The sequence below is a fragment of the Papaver somniferum genome, chromosome 2 (genome assembly GCF_003573695.1).
Source record: "Papaver somniferum cultivar HN1 chromosome 2, ASM357369v1, whole genome shotgun sequence".
NCBI lineage: Eukaryota > Viridiplantae > Streptophyta > Magnoliopsida > Ranunculales > Papaveraceae > Papaver > Papaver somniferum.
This window is the reverse complement of record NC_039359.1, coordinates 177977579-177994743: the sequence shown is the minus strand read 5'-3', so window position 1 is coordinate 177994743 and position 17165 is coordinate 177977579. Positions and strand designations below refer to the sequence as shown.

The window sequence follows — 17165 nt, the reverse complement described above, 5'->3', positions numbered from 1 at the left end:
TACAGTTTCTCTATCAGCAACACCTCATGTTGTTTCTGGAGTTACCTCCGAGGCTCAACACAGTTTTCAATCTGATCATTTTTGAATATAATAGAGAGAAGTGAAACTATGCCCGTTTCATTTTTGGTACAGAACTCTTGGACTTGTAGTCTTGTACACATATTATGCTTCTCTCCGGATTCTAGTGCATGGCTGAACTAAGGTAGAAAAGCCTCAGATTTTTCTTGTGATGGTTTTATGTTTTTTCGGGCGAGTTATATTCATCATGTCCTGTACAACAATATTTTTTGGATAAAGATTTACATATTCATACTGGAAATTTCATGTGGCCTAAATGACTTGCCATTAAGAAGTCCGTTTTGCATTGCCCACCAAAGTGTAATTTTTCCCAAACTAAGTCCCAATGTTGATGCTATTTGTAGATTTGTTTGGCCTATTGACTAAGCAAGATCTATTTGTACCATTTATGTAGGACAGTGTTGATATATTTTCTGCGATACCTTCCGGTAGTTCTGCATCTTCTTCAACAATGATCAATTTTTTCGCCACTCGAAGAACAGTTTTGCAAGATAAATCCAAGACTGGGGATGCGTCTGTTAATTCATAAGCTGGTGATCCCTTTCTGGAATGATGCTGAACAGTTTTGAAGACTCTATTAGTTCACATACTTTTGATCCCTTTTCTGAAAAGCAACTGAACCGTTTTGATGCATTGACTTTTTATACTGATCAAATCTCCATAAAACCTGCAGAAATGCAAAGTTCTATCAGTGAGAGGTGCCTTGAAAACCAGGACCAAAATACTTCAACATATTCTAAGCATCCATTGAAGAAGGATTCTTTTCAGGCCACCTCTGGAGTTTGGGGAGATACACTAAGTCGTGGGATGATCGATCTCAATATATTATCTATTATTTTGGCTTGAGGGAGTCTGGAACAGTCTAGAAGTTGCAGCCCCCATCGAAGGTATTGTTTGTTATTTTGACTATATTTTAAGACATAATTTATGAAATCAGTGTCGCTGATTGTAAACCATTCCAGTTCCAGGTCTCGTGACGAGCATTAGGGTCGGGAAAGTAGAAGGAGAAGTCGTAGTATGATCCGCAGTTTAAGTCCTGATTACCGATGGTGGTATTCGAAGTCGGTATGAACAAGAATGCAGGAGAATCAAAAGCAAGTCAGGCGGCAGGTAGTACAATTTACACATCTTGGATCATTGTCTTCTCTGGCTTTGCACCTTATATTGATGAAAACATCCTCATTTTTTATAATGCCTCTCCTGTTCGGCGCAGTCTTAGTCCTAGGAAAAAGAGTGCATCTCCTTGCAGTGCTCCTTTTTCTAGGGGTGAAAGCCCTAATATATTCCGTCATGAAAGTCTTAGACAAATTGTTCCATTTCTTCCTTGTGTGGTAGTTCTTTACTTTATCAAATTACAAGTGTTTGTAGCTGAACATACCCTCTTCTCTGAATTAACATATTGTGAAAATCTAGTTCAAATATTTGTTTGGTTTGTTTGTAACTGGCCGCAAGCAGCAGTACACCCTAGGATGATGATGATGATGATAAAGAAGGTGATGTGAAAATGAGACTTTATTTTTGTTAGTTGTATTAGTAGTTTACAATGTGGCTTATTTGTTTAGTATTGATTGGATTTAAAATTCAAACTGTCGTAATAACGGAGGTTTGGCATTACATGATTTGTTTTTGTCAGCTGGCAAGGAGACAAGAGGCTGGTGAAAAGAAGGAAAATCCCAAGAAAGCATTCTAGGTCAAGTAAAGAAGCATATGTAGAAGACCCAGAAAATACAGCTGAAGGTGAAGCTATCTGCTTGTGTTTGTTGTGTTAATTTTTGAATTGTAAGTTCAATTTATGTCTTGTGAATTGATGAATTGGTTTTATTTTTCACAGTGGAAAAACAAGCTTTTTCAAAATAGGAATGGACATATCAACGTGGGAAGAACACAACCTCGGACAAATTTTTTCTCGTTCTAGAGTTCAACTGTAACTTTTGGTGATGTAAATGGCACATGACACATGCTATACTTCTTTCACTTCGAGGAAGATGGGAGGTGATCGGAATGATATATATCCTTCACAAGCATTTCCACTAATTGATAAGATAAAGAAACGATGCTCAAAATATTTACTTCAACATGGTATTTTAGATCCTGTTAAGGTTGGAAAGATTGTGCTTATGTTAGGCATTTTTGCTAGTAAAGCTTAGAGGTATTCTCTAGAAATTAGATAATTGGGATATCATTAGTCTGAATCCAAGTATGCTTCTGGTCTTGTTGACTCATTACCATGTACACAGTTACACCTAATGAGCTTGTATTTGTAAAAGTTAAAGAACCAATAAACTGATTTTATCCGTATATATAGAAATGAACGAAGAAATAGGTTTACTGAGGGAAGCTACTAATCATGTTGAAAAGAGATGTTAGTTGTCTAAAGAGACCCCTAACCTTGCTCTTAGTTCAGTACAAGGGACATGCTATTAAAATTTGTCTATATCAATACATTGTTGTTGCTTCTTGATTGTCTTCGTAAAATTCGATGAATATATTGGAAGATCTTACTTCATGTTAAAGAGTTACAATATTTAATCTGGCACTTGTTTTTTTTGCATTCTCTAATATGTTAGTTTGTTTGTCTGTCGTATTTATTGTGATATTGAAATCAAACATGCTAACAATGTATGCTTAACTGATCTACGAGGAATTTATGATATGATTGATTACTAATCTCATATATTAGTTTATTCGTCTGTCGTATTTATTAATCACTTATGGTAGGAATAACTCCCGGGTTTATTTTTTATGTTAGTGCAGCATTTCATCTTAGTTGCTGGTGTATAATCTAGGTTTTGACGTTTGTTTGTGTACTGGAATATGATTTATTGATTTTTGTTTTTGTTGAAGGTACTGGTGCCCTGCTTTACAAGACGACCACACATGAAGATTACTTCAAAAGTATATCTTTCTATCTATTCCCATAAGTGTGATTCATTGATGTTTCAGATTATCAGTTGATGAATGATAAATTTGCCTAAAGAAACCTATTTCCCATTTAAAGCCATTGATTCAACAGATAGGTTTCTTTGTTTCCTCATGCTTTTCTCAATCACTGCGCTAATAGAAACTGGTTTATCAGTAGGAAGAACAAAACTGTTGATTTCTTTTGGTTATTCATCATGGGGCATCTCTGCAACCTTACCTGAAATATCTGATATCGTTCTTACATTAGGATTCCATGTATAACCCATTCTGTATCTTGTGCTCGAGATATGTCAAGGTCGTGAATTAATGAACTAGTTACGTTTGTGCCATTGTGTCGATGTTGGACAGATGCAGGTAAAGAGATTAACATCATATTGGTTAGGATGGTACCTTTATAGATCACTGTCCTTCATGTGCATGGTTATTGTTTTTATAAGCATTTTCTTGAGTATTGTGACCTCCCCACATTAATCAACTGATGGCTTTTACTGTGCAGGTACACCATTATGAAGTAGGAATAAGTTCTTCATCATCATCGGAGTTTATAATTTTGTTGTTTAGTCAATAGTTTTTTAGTTCATCGTTTTATAATCGAATCCTAGAACTACAGATTACACTGGTCAGAACTACATATTATAATCCTTTGTGTAATTTGAAACCAACGAATCAATGAATGTTAAATTGAATGATTATTTGTGTGCAAGTTTAATTTGATTCTCATTTTCATTTGATTCTCATTTGAATTCTAATTTGATTCTCATTTGAATTCTAATTTGAGTTTCATTTGGGTTAGATTTCAGATTTAATCAGGCCAGACAGCCAATCTGAATCTTTTTTTTTATATTAAGATTTATATCTATGACTGATTGAAGTCATTCATAAAACATTGACCGTTAAAATTGGTCGTTGATATAAGATTTTCAACGACCCCCAGAGACACGTCATAGTTGAAAAAGACGCTCAAACAATGACCCTTTCTTTGACTGACAAAGCAAGTCATAGATAAGAGTTAAATGACTTTCTTTGTCGGTCGCAAAACTGCTGATTTCCACTAGATAAGAATAAGTATTCCTGCTGCTTTGTTTATCTTTTTACTTTGTTATTTTGTTGAGAAGAAGGTCTTTATTTTAAGAATGAACCTTTATTTTGTTAAGTTTTTTAGCTGTTTATATGTTGGAATGAACTCCTTTTTTTTTTTATTAAGAAGGGTACCCTATATAATTGAATTGTTGCTTGTTGTTAGTATTGAAGAATTTCTCCTTGCAACCAACTTCCCCTTGCATTAGTCTTTGGCACTTCGTATGTTCCTCAGGTTGGAGAGTTGGAGTATACATATATATACATACTTCGTTCTTTGCTGCATTTGAGTTGTGCATTTGCGGGTATACAAATATATACAGGCTTCGTGCATTTCTAGACCGAAAGCATCGCAATAGTGGTGGTTGATAGGTTGCGTCTGCTTATGCGTCGTCGTGTGACTCCTCGTAGCTGAGTATGGTTTGTAGCCTCTTTGACTTGTACATTTAATTCGTAGCTTTGGATCGAAAAACCCATTCTTTTCAATGGTGAGTCTTGCTTTAACATGCTTCGCTCACATGCATGCCTGACGGTGGTGAGTTTGCCTTTAAGGGGATTCGTTCCCATGTATGCCTGATGCTGGGGAGTCTGCCTTTAAGGGGCTTCGCTCCCATGCATACCTTCGGATTTAGACTTAAGTTGTAAAATACAACTATTGTTGATGTCTTTGGATCCAATTATGATGACACCCACATTCGTTTATAGGTCCGGTTTGGGGGGATTAACCTTCGTTGATGATGTTGATTCTACATACCTTCCATTGCCCTTGGAAATTCGCAAAACGATAAGCTTAAGAATTTTAGACAAACGAAGCTTTGTCCTTCCATGCAAGTTGTATTTTGAACCTTCGTCCTTATGCTTCATCTTCGTCCTTAATTGCTCACACTTAGATAGTGAAAAGGCGAGGGTACCCAAATATACCACAAGCTAAAACTTTTCCTACCTATAAATCCTTTCTCCGAAAGTGATTGTATATGGACTGAGTCGAGACAATACAACTAATCGGTTCACACTTCGTGTGATCGTCTATGGATACGAGATCAAGACAATACATCAACGAAGTATGTTACTTGATAAAAAGGTTCGGACTTAACCAAACACAATAGTATTCACTTATCAAGTAAATATGAATTAACGTTTTTGTAATTTACTTGATTATAATAAAACAATTATAATGCGGAAATATAAATTAAATGACACAACAAGATTTTATTAACGAGGAACCGCAAATGCAGAAAACCCTGGGACCTTGTCCAGAATTGAATACTCTCAGGATTAAGCGGCTACACAAAATTACACCCAACTTCGTATAGTTGAGACCAAGCAACTAAACCTATAGTTCACCTAGTTCCGTCTGTATTTCCAAGCCTCCGGCCTATGAATAAGTCACGTACTTGGAAAAATTCCTCTGGTTCGTATTCCAAACAATAAAGGAACAACAAATCTGTTTGGTATCAACTCTATTCAACCAAGTGATATGATTCGGACAAAGGCTCTTCTGTTTATCTTAACATAAACTCCTTCGTCAGGTCCTTAGATCTATCTTATGTTCAATAACCGAAGTAATCGTTTAAGATTAAGCCAACAACACTATTAATCCAAAGAATTGTGTTGATGCCGATCTACTCAATTAATCAATCCAATCTATCACAAGGATAAACTGATTATTAATTGGATCATCTTTTACCGAAACAAGTATTGTGCACACCAAAGATTATGAACCCACAAATCAGAAATCTTCAATATCTTCTTCGTCTTCAAATATTTTTAGATCTTCAATAATAACTTGCACACAATCACTTGAATCTCTTGTGATCAATCACACACAGAACGGAGTCTGTTAACAATGGATTATCACAAGATCGTCTTTAGAACTAATAACAGTCTAAAGATCCATGTCGAAAATCTTAACTAGTTTGAGTGAATCTTATATCAGAAGAGATTATTCTCAAGCATAAACAAACTAGGTGCAATCAAAGTTCAACCACCTTAGTCAATCAAATAAATGAAAACAAAAGATAAACCACAATTATCTAGTTTCCCACCAACGGTACACGCTAGAGCTTCTCAATCCCAAAGAAGACTTTAAACTGAGCGGCCGTAAGAGATTTCGCCTAATTAGGTTACTCTCCTCTCCGAATAGGCGGCTACACCAGTAACAACACAATAAAGATGAAGCTTGTTCTTACGAAGGATTAGTTTGCTAGAAGTGCAAACTTCAATATTTATAGACTAGGAAGTTTGGACACCAAGAAATTTCCAAAACTGAAAATATTCTCAAGATATTCATTAAAGAACAAATTCGGTTTCCATAATTCCTGGAAATGCTCTGTCCAAAAATAATGATCGAAATCTCTCAGAAAATATCTAATTAGTAAATGCACATTACTAATTCTTATTTTCCCAAAACTGAAGTTAATTACCTTAATTAAAAAATTCTTGACTTATTTATCTTTCGATCCTGGGATTATCTTCCCTTACATATTAAGGAATAACTTTGAACAATTAAAGAAATAGACATTCATAGCACGTGTTCAAAGTATGTCGACATCCTTACTTTGTAAGTTCTCTTTCACACTTACAACCTTGAAACCGATTTGCCACACTTCCAAACAAGTTTAGAATTGGTTCATCTGACTTTCAAGAACTATGCGATTGATCAAATAACATTCAATCACAATCATGGGTTTAACGGTTCTACCAAAACAAGTTTCGGTTCTACCTTCAATATGGGTATTGTGCATAGTCACACTAGCTTCCCAAAATTTGGTTGACTGGGTAATAGGATCGGTTCCCCACATATATATGGTATCTAAATTATATGTGTTGCACATGTCCATAGGATGGTTCCTCTTTGCCTAAAAACGTGTTGCACATGTTCATAGGATCGGTTCCCCTTTCTGCTATAAACCTTGCTGCACCTCATACAAGGATCGGTTCCCCTTTGTGATGTACTTCACCTTTTACTAGGATCGGTTCCCCTTTCCCATATTTGGTCAGACATGAAATCACAAACCCGATCATACCATCTCAGATGATTACTTAAGATCGGTTTCACTAATAAAAGTCATACTGATACATAAGTCAGGCCTTTGTGAATAGTTCTACCAAGAACATAACAAGTCGTGAACGGTTATACTCAATCACACATATTGGTTGTTCATAAATATGCAATGAATAACAAAACCAACAATGCCTGGAGATTTCCTTTTTGATTCACAAACAAGTTTATGAACTTACTTCCTTAGAAAACATGTAAAACATTGTTCCCTAGGATGAAATCCTCACCTCATACCCATACATAATCACAATATCATTCAAATGATTATGACGATGTCTTATCTACATAGTTTAATGGTTAAGCAATAAACCTCGTATTGTATTCCTTAATACTATGTCTATCTAGAGTTCAAATATGCTTCAGAATTTTGTTTTCAATATGCACAACTTGGAAGATACGTTAGGGAATGAAACAATTCAAGTCAAATATCACTAACCTCAAGTGGAAGGATGATTGTCGTCGTTGTAGCTCCTTGCTTCTTCACATCTTCAAGTCTTCGCAATACTTGTAATGTCTCATTATCCTAATACTTTCAAGCTAACCTATACGAAGTTGACTCTAGTACATAATCAAGCGACTCTTAACATGAGTTTTGATTCACTAAAATATGACAACCAAACTTGACATACCAACGCTTGGTGGGTTCAACCGAGCTAGCTATCACCCTCTGGAGAGTTGGTAGTGCTTGTATCCTTAGGAGAGGGGGCTTCAGGAACCTTGAAATCATCGTTCTTCACTTCGTTGGTGTTCTCCATTCTTCTTTTCCTTTTATGTTGCTGTTCGACAGCTCTTTCTTCGTTATCCTTACCTCCGCTAGGTTTCATAACCTTGCATCCTATTGATCTCCCTTGATTTCCATATGAAAATACTCGATCCAAAGATAAGCTCCACTTTTCCCCTTGGATGCTCGTACTTAGATATGTACGAGCCAAGGGTAACCTTCGTAATAGTCTTTCACTGCTGAAAATGTGTGTAAATACATTCGAGCCAAAGATAAGCTCCATATTTTCCCTTGGCTACTCGTACTTTGATATGTACGAGCTAAAGGTAGCCTTCGTAATAGTCTTTGACTGCTGAGAACTTGTATGGACGCGTTTAATCCAAAGATAACTTTCGTATTTTCCCTTGGGTTTGTGTACTTAGATACATACGAGCCAAGGAAACTCTTCGTAATTGTCTTTGGCTGTTGAGAATGTGTATAAATTCATTCGAGCCAAAGATAAGCTCCATATTTGCCCCTGGATGCTCGTACTTAGGTACGTATGATCCAAGGACAACCTTCGTAATTGTCTTTGGATGTTGAGAATGTGTATAAATACATTCGAGCCAAAGATAAGCTCCGTATTTTCCCTTGGCTGCTCGTACTTTGTATGAGCCAAAGGTAGCTTTCGTAATTGTCTTTGGCTGTTGAGAATATGTATAAATACATTCGATCCAAAGATAAGATTTTTATTTGCCCTTGGCTGCTCGTACTTATATATATATGAGCCAAAGACAGTCTTCGTAATTGTCTTTGGCTGTTGAGAATGTGTATAAATACATTCGAGCCAAACATAAGCTCCGTATTTTCCCCTGTATACTCGTACTTAGATATGTACGAGCCAAGGGTAGCCTTCGTAATAGTCTTTCACTGCTGAAAATGTGTATAAATACATTCGAGCCAAAGATAAGCTCCATATTTGCCCTTGGATGCTCGTACTTTGATATGTACGAGCTAAAGGTAGCCTTCGTAATTGTCTTTGGCTGTTGAGAATGTGTATAAATACATTCGAGCCAAAGATAAGATTTGTATTTTCCCTTGGCTGCTCGTACTTAGATATGTACGAGCCAAAGGCAGTCTTCGTAATTGTCTTTGGCTGTTGAGAATGTGTATAAATACATTCGAGCCAAAGATAAGCTTCGTATTTTCCCATGTATACTCGTACTTACATATGTACGAGCCAAGGGAAGCCTTCGTAATAACCTTGGCTGCTGAGAATGTGTATAAATACATTCGAGCTAAAGATAAGCTTCATCTTTGCCCATGTATGCTCATACTTAGGTACATATGATCCAAGGACAACCTTCATAATTGTCTTTGGCTGTTGAGAATGTATATGTATACATTCGAGCCAAAGATAATATTTGTATTTTCCCTTGGCTGCTCGTACTTATATATGTACGAGCCAAAGGCAGCCTTCGTAATTAGATTTGAATACATTCGAGCCTGAGAATGTGTATAAATACATTTGAGCCAAAGATAAGCTCCATATTTTCCCCTGTATGCTCGTACTTAGGTACGTATGATCCAAAGACAAACTTCGTAATTGTCTTTGGCTGTTGAGAATGTATATGAATACATTCTAGCCAAAGATAAGCTCCATATTTTCCCCTGTATGCTCGTACTTAGGTACGTATGATCCAAGGAAAGCCTTCGTAATTGTCTTTGGCTGTTGAGAATGTATATTAATATATTCGATCCAAAGATAAGCTCCATAATTTCCCTTGGATGCTCGTACTTAGATATGTACGAGCCAAAAGCAATCTTCGTAATTTTTTTGGCTGTCGAGAATGTGTATAAATACATTCGAGCCAAAGATAAGTGTCATGTACCTAAGTACGATGACAGGGTTGATAGATAAATTAAAGATAAACCTCTCCCAATTCCAAAGAATCGAGCCTACTGGTTCTGAAGAACACATCATAAATCGTTAAAACGATATTTTGATTATGAGTTCCCTACCGTTCTCATTACAGGCTCTCACTCTTTATAACTAGGTTTTCCCCCAACTAGATCTAACCATCCTAAGCCTCACAGATGGTTACATCCCAACCATCAATTACAAGTTTTATTAACTAATAATCATCTTTAATTAGCTACTAAGAACAATTAATATTAAAGACTAACTACCACCCTAATTATGATAAGGGCCACTCTCCTCTCTTATGCTGGTACATGACATTCCCTACTTATTTCGGGACATCCTTGTCCTCAAGGATGTGAATTGAGTTTCCAGGCCACTCTCTTCTTTTATGCTGGTACATGACTGTAAACATCCGTGGCTGCAGCTTCTGAGTAGCGAGCAAAGGAGTAAACATAGCCGCTAGAACAAGTCCAATGTCTGCAAAACAAACGACAAATGGGAATGACCACAAGGCAGGAGTTCTTTGTAAAGTCCACCATTGACCTGAACCTGGTTGTGCTGTGTTGTCCATAGTAAACTGCCGGCTCATAGTCATCAACACCTCCATATAGATAAGTACTCATACCAGCACCCTTATTCATATCGGATATGCTGCCAAACCCATTTTTCCTTGTCACTTGTAGTATCGAAATGAATCTGAGAATATAATCTTGTTGCGACAGTTCTTAAACCAGCTGACTAGCATCACACCTTTCTCCAGTTATAACGAACTCAAGTACATTGAAGACTCCAAGGAATATAATTAAATGGTACCCGAACTCCAAAATCAGGTCAGGAGCAGATTTGCCAGCACAAGCATCCGTGAAAATCAACCCAGTATTAACAACCAACAAGAAGTAAGGTGGAATTTGTAAATATGGCTATCACAAAGGTACCACCACTCAATAGGTTCAATTTATTTACCGCGATCAAAGATGAGTCGAATATACTCAGTAGCAGGTAGACTACCACATATATAAGTAAGTAGAATTGAATATATAAAGAAGTATACCTTAGTTAAAATGATTGTAAGCAAAGTCAACAGGATATGAGCATCAACATAAACAAGCACATGTGGGGTATAATGCACAGTGACCCAGCTTTGAGTGCCCACTACCTCTCCCAATAATTCAAACTTGATATAGCCTCTCATGGTGTGGTAAACTAGACCTAGAGTAGTAATATAAAAGTTAGTTGCTGGAATGTCAGCTTGTCCCAGTGTAAGCTGCAAGAAAAGATCAGCATCACCACAGTTCAATATCCACAGGACACTCTCAGCTAATTTACCAAAAATCCCATATCTTGCAGACTCTATAACAGTCAGTTCCCTCTCAAAAACAATTGCGACAACATGAACATATAAAGGAACAATTAAATGTAGTCGAAATTTCTGATTGGTACCCCAAGCTAGAAATCAACAGAAAATTCAGATGCTTATAAGAAAAATCACCATATGTACTACCAACGCGAATCATTTGTGAAGAATCATGGCTAACAAATGCACAAGTTCCATCAAGTTGGTTAAACCAAGTAAGCTGATCCATAGGGAGCCACGGTGAAAGACGAATGAGACTCCATGATTGCAAATGTAAGAACCCATGGTGAAGTATGGCTAATGTATTGAACGTAATAAACTCAAATATACATGCAAAACTCCCTAAACGAATCTGAGTGACTACCAACGATCAGATAGAATGAACTGCAATCTCATGAAACAAACAAAACTCCAGCTGCAAAAGAAAATTTACTGTTCTGCACCTCGCAAGCAGTTGAAGACACCTCAGAAAAACATCACCAATATCACCAGTTTTGAACACTAACAAGATATAATTCATAGAGGATGAATGTGATCGAAACCCATGTCTAGAAAACGGCTGAAAAACAAAATTCCCAGTCTTGCGCTTGAGACACACCATTATACCAAGCAACTGTGTACTCGAAACACCATCAAACCAGCTCCACGATCGAGTACCATAATCAAATTCATACTAAGCAAGAAACAAGGAATTGAGAGCAATCTTGGAAGAATCGGGGTTTAACTTCTCTTCTTCTTCTCGAATGGCAAGACTCTTATACAACAAAGATGAAGAACTTCGATTATATAAGAAGAAACCCCTCCTTAAAAATATAAAATAACTTATAACAATTGCTAGACTGACCTTAAGAGCAAAGTCATGGAGTCCAATAAAATCACCACCTAATTTCACAACTTTAATAACTTGGGTGAACCATTCAGTTCTTGGCGTATAAGCTTTTTTACGAAGTAAAACAAATTAAACACCCAGTAGCCCAAACTGAAAAACCAAAACCTCATCAAGCAACACATAGTTTGCCTGCAAAAGCAAAAATGGTTTTCCCAACATCTCAGTCATCTGATCACACCATTCATGAGCATTCAGAATTTCACCCATTGGTACCCATCGAAGTATCAATACACAGTAAGTTATATTACCATTCACACCCATTCTGAATTTTCCATTGTATCCAGCCATTAAATTCTAATACATATGGAGTATATACGAACGAGAAGCAACCATATTACATAATATATATTCACTATCAAGATATAAATACCCCCCGAGTTCAAATGTTTTCCCACGATCAATCACTTTATCGCTAGGGCTTAAATCTGGGTATGAAGATTTTTTACTAAACAACTGGTGACTGAGAAAAATTTTGCTCCTGAAATTCACAACATCCCTTTGAAGCATTTTACCAAACACCAGCCAAGCAGAGCTAGAAACACAACCCTTAGCGAACAAACAAGCAATTGGATCACAATATATCAAGTGTGACCAGTACCCATGTTCATACAACAACTCTCGAACAAGTTTTATATAATATCCATTCAACAATTTCAAACACACATCAAGGTGAGACACAATTTCAGAATATTTAGTAAAAGAAAAAGTTCTTGACCTGAGCTCTATCTCTTTTCCTCGATCAAATAATGAACGAGTATCATCAAAAAGAAGAGTTACAGAGTCCTTACAATTCAATTTGATGTCAATAATGATTAAATCCTTTGAGCTTGCAAGGTTGTCACATCTAATCTCAATAGTAATTACTCTAGCAAACAAGAGTAATAACAAAAATCTATCCCTATCAGGACTGTGAACAAACATCTGCTTCGCACCCAGAAATGCAAAACCAGTAACACAGAAACGAGGAAATGAATGTAGAAACCAAAAATATGAGTTATGCCCAAGTCTAAGAAGCAATTGAAGAACTAATTTCTCATAAGTAAGTGATGAGATCACAGTACACTTACCTCGATCGAATAAAAAGCGATTATAATCAAAATGGAGACCAGAACAATTCATATGAAGTAACTTTTTGTGAAGAAAGAAAAACTCCATCAAGCTTTTAGAAATATAAGAATTCTCCTCAAAAAATTTGACACAAAACTGTATCTCTTCATCTTTCATTCTGACAATTGTAACTGGAGAAAACTCGGATAAACAATTGATCTTTAATGTTAAATTTTCTTCAAATTGTAAGCTCAAACTATGAAGTAAATCAACATCAGTGTTTTCAATGAAGAATAAAGGAGGAATCAATTCCAATTCGAGAGAATCGGTTTCTTCTTCATCGAAAGCCGCAATTGGATTTGTTTCCTCAGATTTAGATTTAGCAGCATCAGTTGAACCATGATCTGGTGTGAAATTTGTAGAAGGAGCAACTGGGACTGGAATTCCCAAATGCTTGCATAAGAAAGAAAACTGAGAATTCAAAGTCTCTTCAATTGAACTCACTTGGGTTTTGATATCGTTCATTTGAGTCTCCAAAACTGATAACCGTTCACCATGACGTTGTTGTTGAGAAGCAACCTGCTGTAGTGTTGGATCACCTCCTCTCATGATGAATCAGGTCTGCAGGATCATGAATCTGATACCAATTGTCATGTACCTAAGTACGATAACAGGGTTGATAGATAAATTGAGGATAAACCTCTCCCAATTCCAAAGAATCGAGCCTACTGGTTCTGAAGAACACAACCTAAATCGTTAAAACGATATTTTGATTATGAATTCCCTACCGTTCTCATTACAGGCTCTCACTCTTTATAGCTAGGTTTTCCCCCAACCAGATCTAACGGTGCTAATCCTCACATATGGTTACATCCCAACCATCAATTACAAGTATTATTAAATAATAATCATCTCTAATTAGCTACTAAGAATAATTAATATTAAAGACTAACTACCACCCTAATTATGATAAGGGCCACTCTCCTCTTTTATGCCGGTACATGAAAATAAGCTCTATCTTTGCCCCTGTATACTCGTACTTATATATGTACGATCCAAGGGAGGCCTTCGCAATAGTCTTTGACTGCTGAGAACGTGTATGGACACATTCGATCCAAAGATAACCTTCGCATTTTCCCTTGGATCGTGTACTTAGATACGTACGAGCCAAGGACACTCTTCATAATTGTCTTTGTCTGTTGAGAATGTGTATAAATATATTCCAGCCGAAGATAAGCTTCATCTTTGCCCCTGGATGCTCGTACTTAGGTACTTATGATCCAAGGACAACCTTCGTAATACCCTTTGACTGCTGAGAACGTGTATGGACACGTTCGAGCCAAAGATAAGCTCTGTATTTTCCCTTGGATTCGCGTACTTATATACGTACGAGCCAAGGACACTCTTCGTAATTGTCTTTGGCTGTTGAGAATGTGTATAAATACATTCGAGCCAAAGATAATCTCCATCTTTGCCCCTGGATGCTCGTACTTAGGTACGTATAATCCAAGGACAGCCTTCGTAATTTTCTTTGGCTGTTGAGAATGTATATTTACATTCGATCCAAAGATAAGCTCCATTTTTTTCCCATGTCTTTGTTTACTTAGATAAGTACGAGCCACGAAGCAGTCTTCGTTTTTGTCTTTGGCTTTTGAGAATGTGTATAAATATACTCGAACCAAAGATAAGCTTCGTTTTTGCCCCTGGATTCGTTTACTTAGATACGTACGATCCAAGGACAACCTTCGTTTCTGTCTTTGTTTGTTGAGAATGTAGATGAATACACTCGAGCCAAAGATAAGCTGTATTTTCGCTCCAAGGCTTCGTAATTTTAACCTTCGTATTTCCGTTTCCTGAGAATAAAATAGATAATTGGGTAGGCTACGTTCCTAGTAGCCCCATTACGGAAATAAAAAAAATTAAATAAAAATTAAAACTTTAGTATAGAGCTTAACAGAGATATATTTGTTGTGTTCGTATTTAATAGAACTGTCTAATTTTTGGGACTTAGTTCCTAAATGAACCTCATATTCAAAAACGGCAGAGAGTACTGCAAGTTGAGGTAAAGAAGGCGTATGCAAAAGAAAACGACCCTCGGCTCATAAATACCCTTAGGGATTTTACTCCAAAAATTTTACTGAGGTTCCTTCGGAAACAGAGGTATCCATATCCAGAGAAGGTTTGCTCAGATATTAAAAAATGACAGAGAATACCGCAAGCTGAGTAAAAGAAGGTGTATGTGAAAGAAAACGACCCTCGGCTCATAAATAACCTTAAGGATTTTACTCCAAAACTTTTACTGAAGTTCCTTCGAAGACAAAGGTATTCAGATCCAGAAAAGGTTTTCTCATGAGAAAGCAAATAATAATAAAATAATAGCTTTTTAAGCTTTGAAAAGTATTATTAATGGTGTATTGCATAACCACTTTTTGTAGATCCATAAGACTTCAAGCTTTTTTCAAGGTTTAATACTCGAAAACTTGTTAAAGATTGATAAATCTTTACTAGAAAGTAAGATCTAACTCTCTTATTCTTAGATCCGATCTTCCAACAAATATCTAAAGAAAAAAAGATGATGAAATAGCAAAAATAACAAAAATCGAGAGCTTTTCGGTCCAGCTCGTTTCTAGCGCCAAACTGTGACTACTAATTTCCCATAGTCTACGTAATATGAGCAGCTCAGAGGATCATATACTAAGTAGTATGGATACCTTAGTTGAATTGATATTGTTGAGTAAGTAAAACATATGTTCGAAATAAGATCTACTCAGAAGATCATATACTAAGTAAGTAAAGATACTTTCCATGAGCAGATGCTAAGAAATCAAAGGTATCTCTGTAATACAGACACGAGTAAGAAAATAATCTAAATAAAGAGATATATCTGATGAACAAATAACTCAGAAAACAGAGATTGCTCAGAATACAGAGATAACTCAGAAAACAGAGATAACTCAGTACGTAAATCTCTAAGAGAGAAGATAATGTAAGTGCATCTAAGATATCAACACATAATAGATTACGTGGTTCGGTTAATCTTAACCTACGTCCACGGGTAAAGATGATAAGTTTATTATTGATCTTGTTACATTTGGGTGGAGAACTCCATTAAAGAAATTATGATGCTCTAGTAAATAAGAGAGAAAGTAGATAGATGAGTCTTTTATCTAATCCTAGCTCACGCAAAAGCCCCCCTTTCTTTATTGGTGAAGCTTGGTATTTATAGCCTATTCTTCTCCAGATATATCTTTGCTTTCTTTGGGTCCAGCATATCCTGATATATCTTCCGTACCAATGGTACCTTCGTTCACCTCAAGCTTTATCCAGTCGGACTCTCCAACCTCAACTGATCCACGTTCCTTTGGGAACTACCCAGCCTTAGTACAGATTGTACCTTCGTTGGCATCCCACCATCTCCAATCAGACGATGCCACCTTAGCTTCCCCTACGTGCCATCGTGAACTGTGAAACCTCCGTACAAGTTGTACCTTCATTGGCCGCGTAACTTCGCCAGTCATAGGATGCCACGTACTCTGAGCCCATGTGGTTGATGACTGCGCCTTTGTACTAAAAGCTGTGCAGACTGCTCAGCTACCTCTGATAGACAGACACACCCATTTGCCTATACTACAACCTATTACTTAATAATTAAGCAATCTTGGTAGTGATTGGGTGTACTTCGTTGTAGCGTACTTTGATACTCCAACCTTTAACATTGCGCCACACGTTGATAGATATAAATTCATAACTTAGCATCCTAAGGAGAGATATAGTGTGCGTTGTTGTAACATAATAAGTTGCTCCACCTTTAATGTTGTGCCACGTGGAGCGGTAGATTTTTGGTATCTATACTGAATGAACTCTGTTAAGGCTTCATTATTTAGAATGAGATCTTTATTTGTTTGAGAATAAGTATTCCTGCCGCTTTGTTTATCTTTTTAATTTGTTATTTTGTTAAGAAGAAGGTCTTTATTTTAAGAATAAACCTTTATTTTGTTATGTTTTTTAGCTGTTTATATGTTGGAATGAACTCCTTTTTTTATTAAGAATTTTAGGTGTTCGTGTGTGTTCAATTGTTTATGTGAACTTTCATTTTTGTTTTCCAGTTTCAGT

General features: G+C 36.5%; 1 protein-coding gene and 1 long non-coding RNA gene across 2 annotated transcripts; one reads left to right on the top strand and one right to left on the bottom strand.

The window, feature by feature from the left end:
- Positions 1 to 1059: 1059 nt before the first annotated feature.
- LOC113354277 lies at positions 1060 to 1799 on the top strand. The gene is made up of 3 exons (XR_003361771.1): positions 1060 to 1188; positions 1534 to 1571; positions 1712 to 1799. It is a non-coding gene; the product is annotated as an uncharacterized LOC113354277 (long non-coding RNA).
- An 8019-nt stretch (positions 1800 to 9818) lies between these two features.
- Positions 9819 to 13821, bottom strand: LOC113349878. Its single transcript, XM_026593912.1, has 2 exons — positions 13073 to 13821; positions 9819 to 12134 (listed from the first exon to the last, which is right to left on the bottom strand). The coding sequence occupies exons 1-2, from the start codon at positions 13659 to 13661 to the stop codon at positions 12115 to 12117; spliced, it is 609 nt and encodes a 202-aa protein (XP_026449697.1). The 5' UTR covers positions 13662 to 13821; the 3' UTR covers positions 9819 to 12114.
- Between the last annotated feature and the right edge of the window lie 3344 nt (positions 13822 to 17165).

What these genes read in the sequence shown, in the direction of transcription:
- LOC113349878 (XM_026593912.1), bottom strand. Translation starts at nt 13,661, where the DNA reads ATGAGAGGAGGTGATCCAACACTACAGCAGGTTGCTTCTCAACAACAA. An exon ending in TCGCTTTTTATTCGATCGAG is followed by an intron (nt 12,135 to 13,072) that starts GTAAGTGTACTG and finishes TTGCTTTTGCAG; the next exon opens with GCAAACTATGTGTTGCTTGA.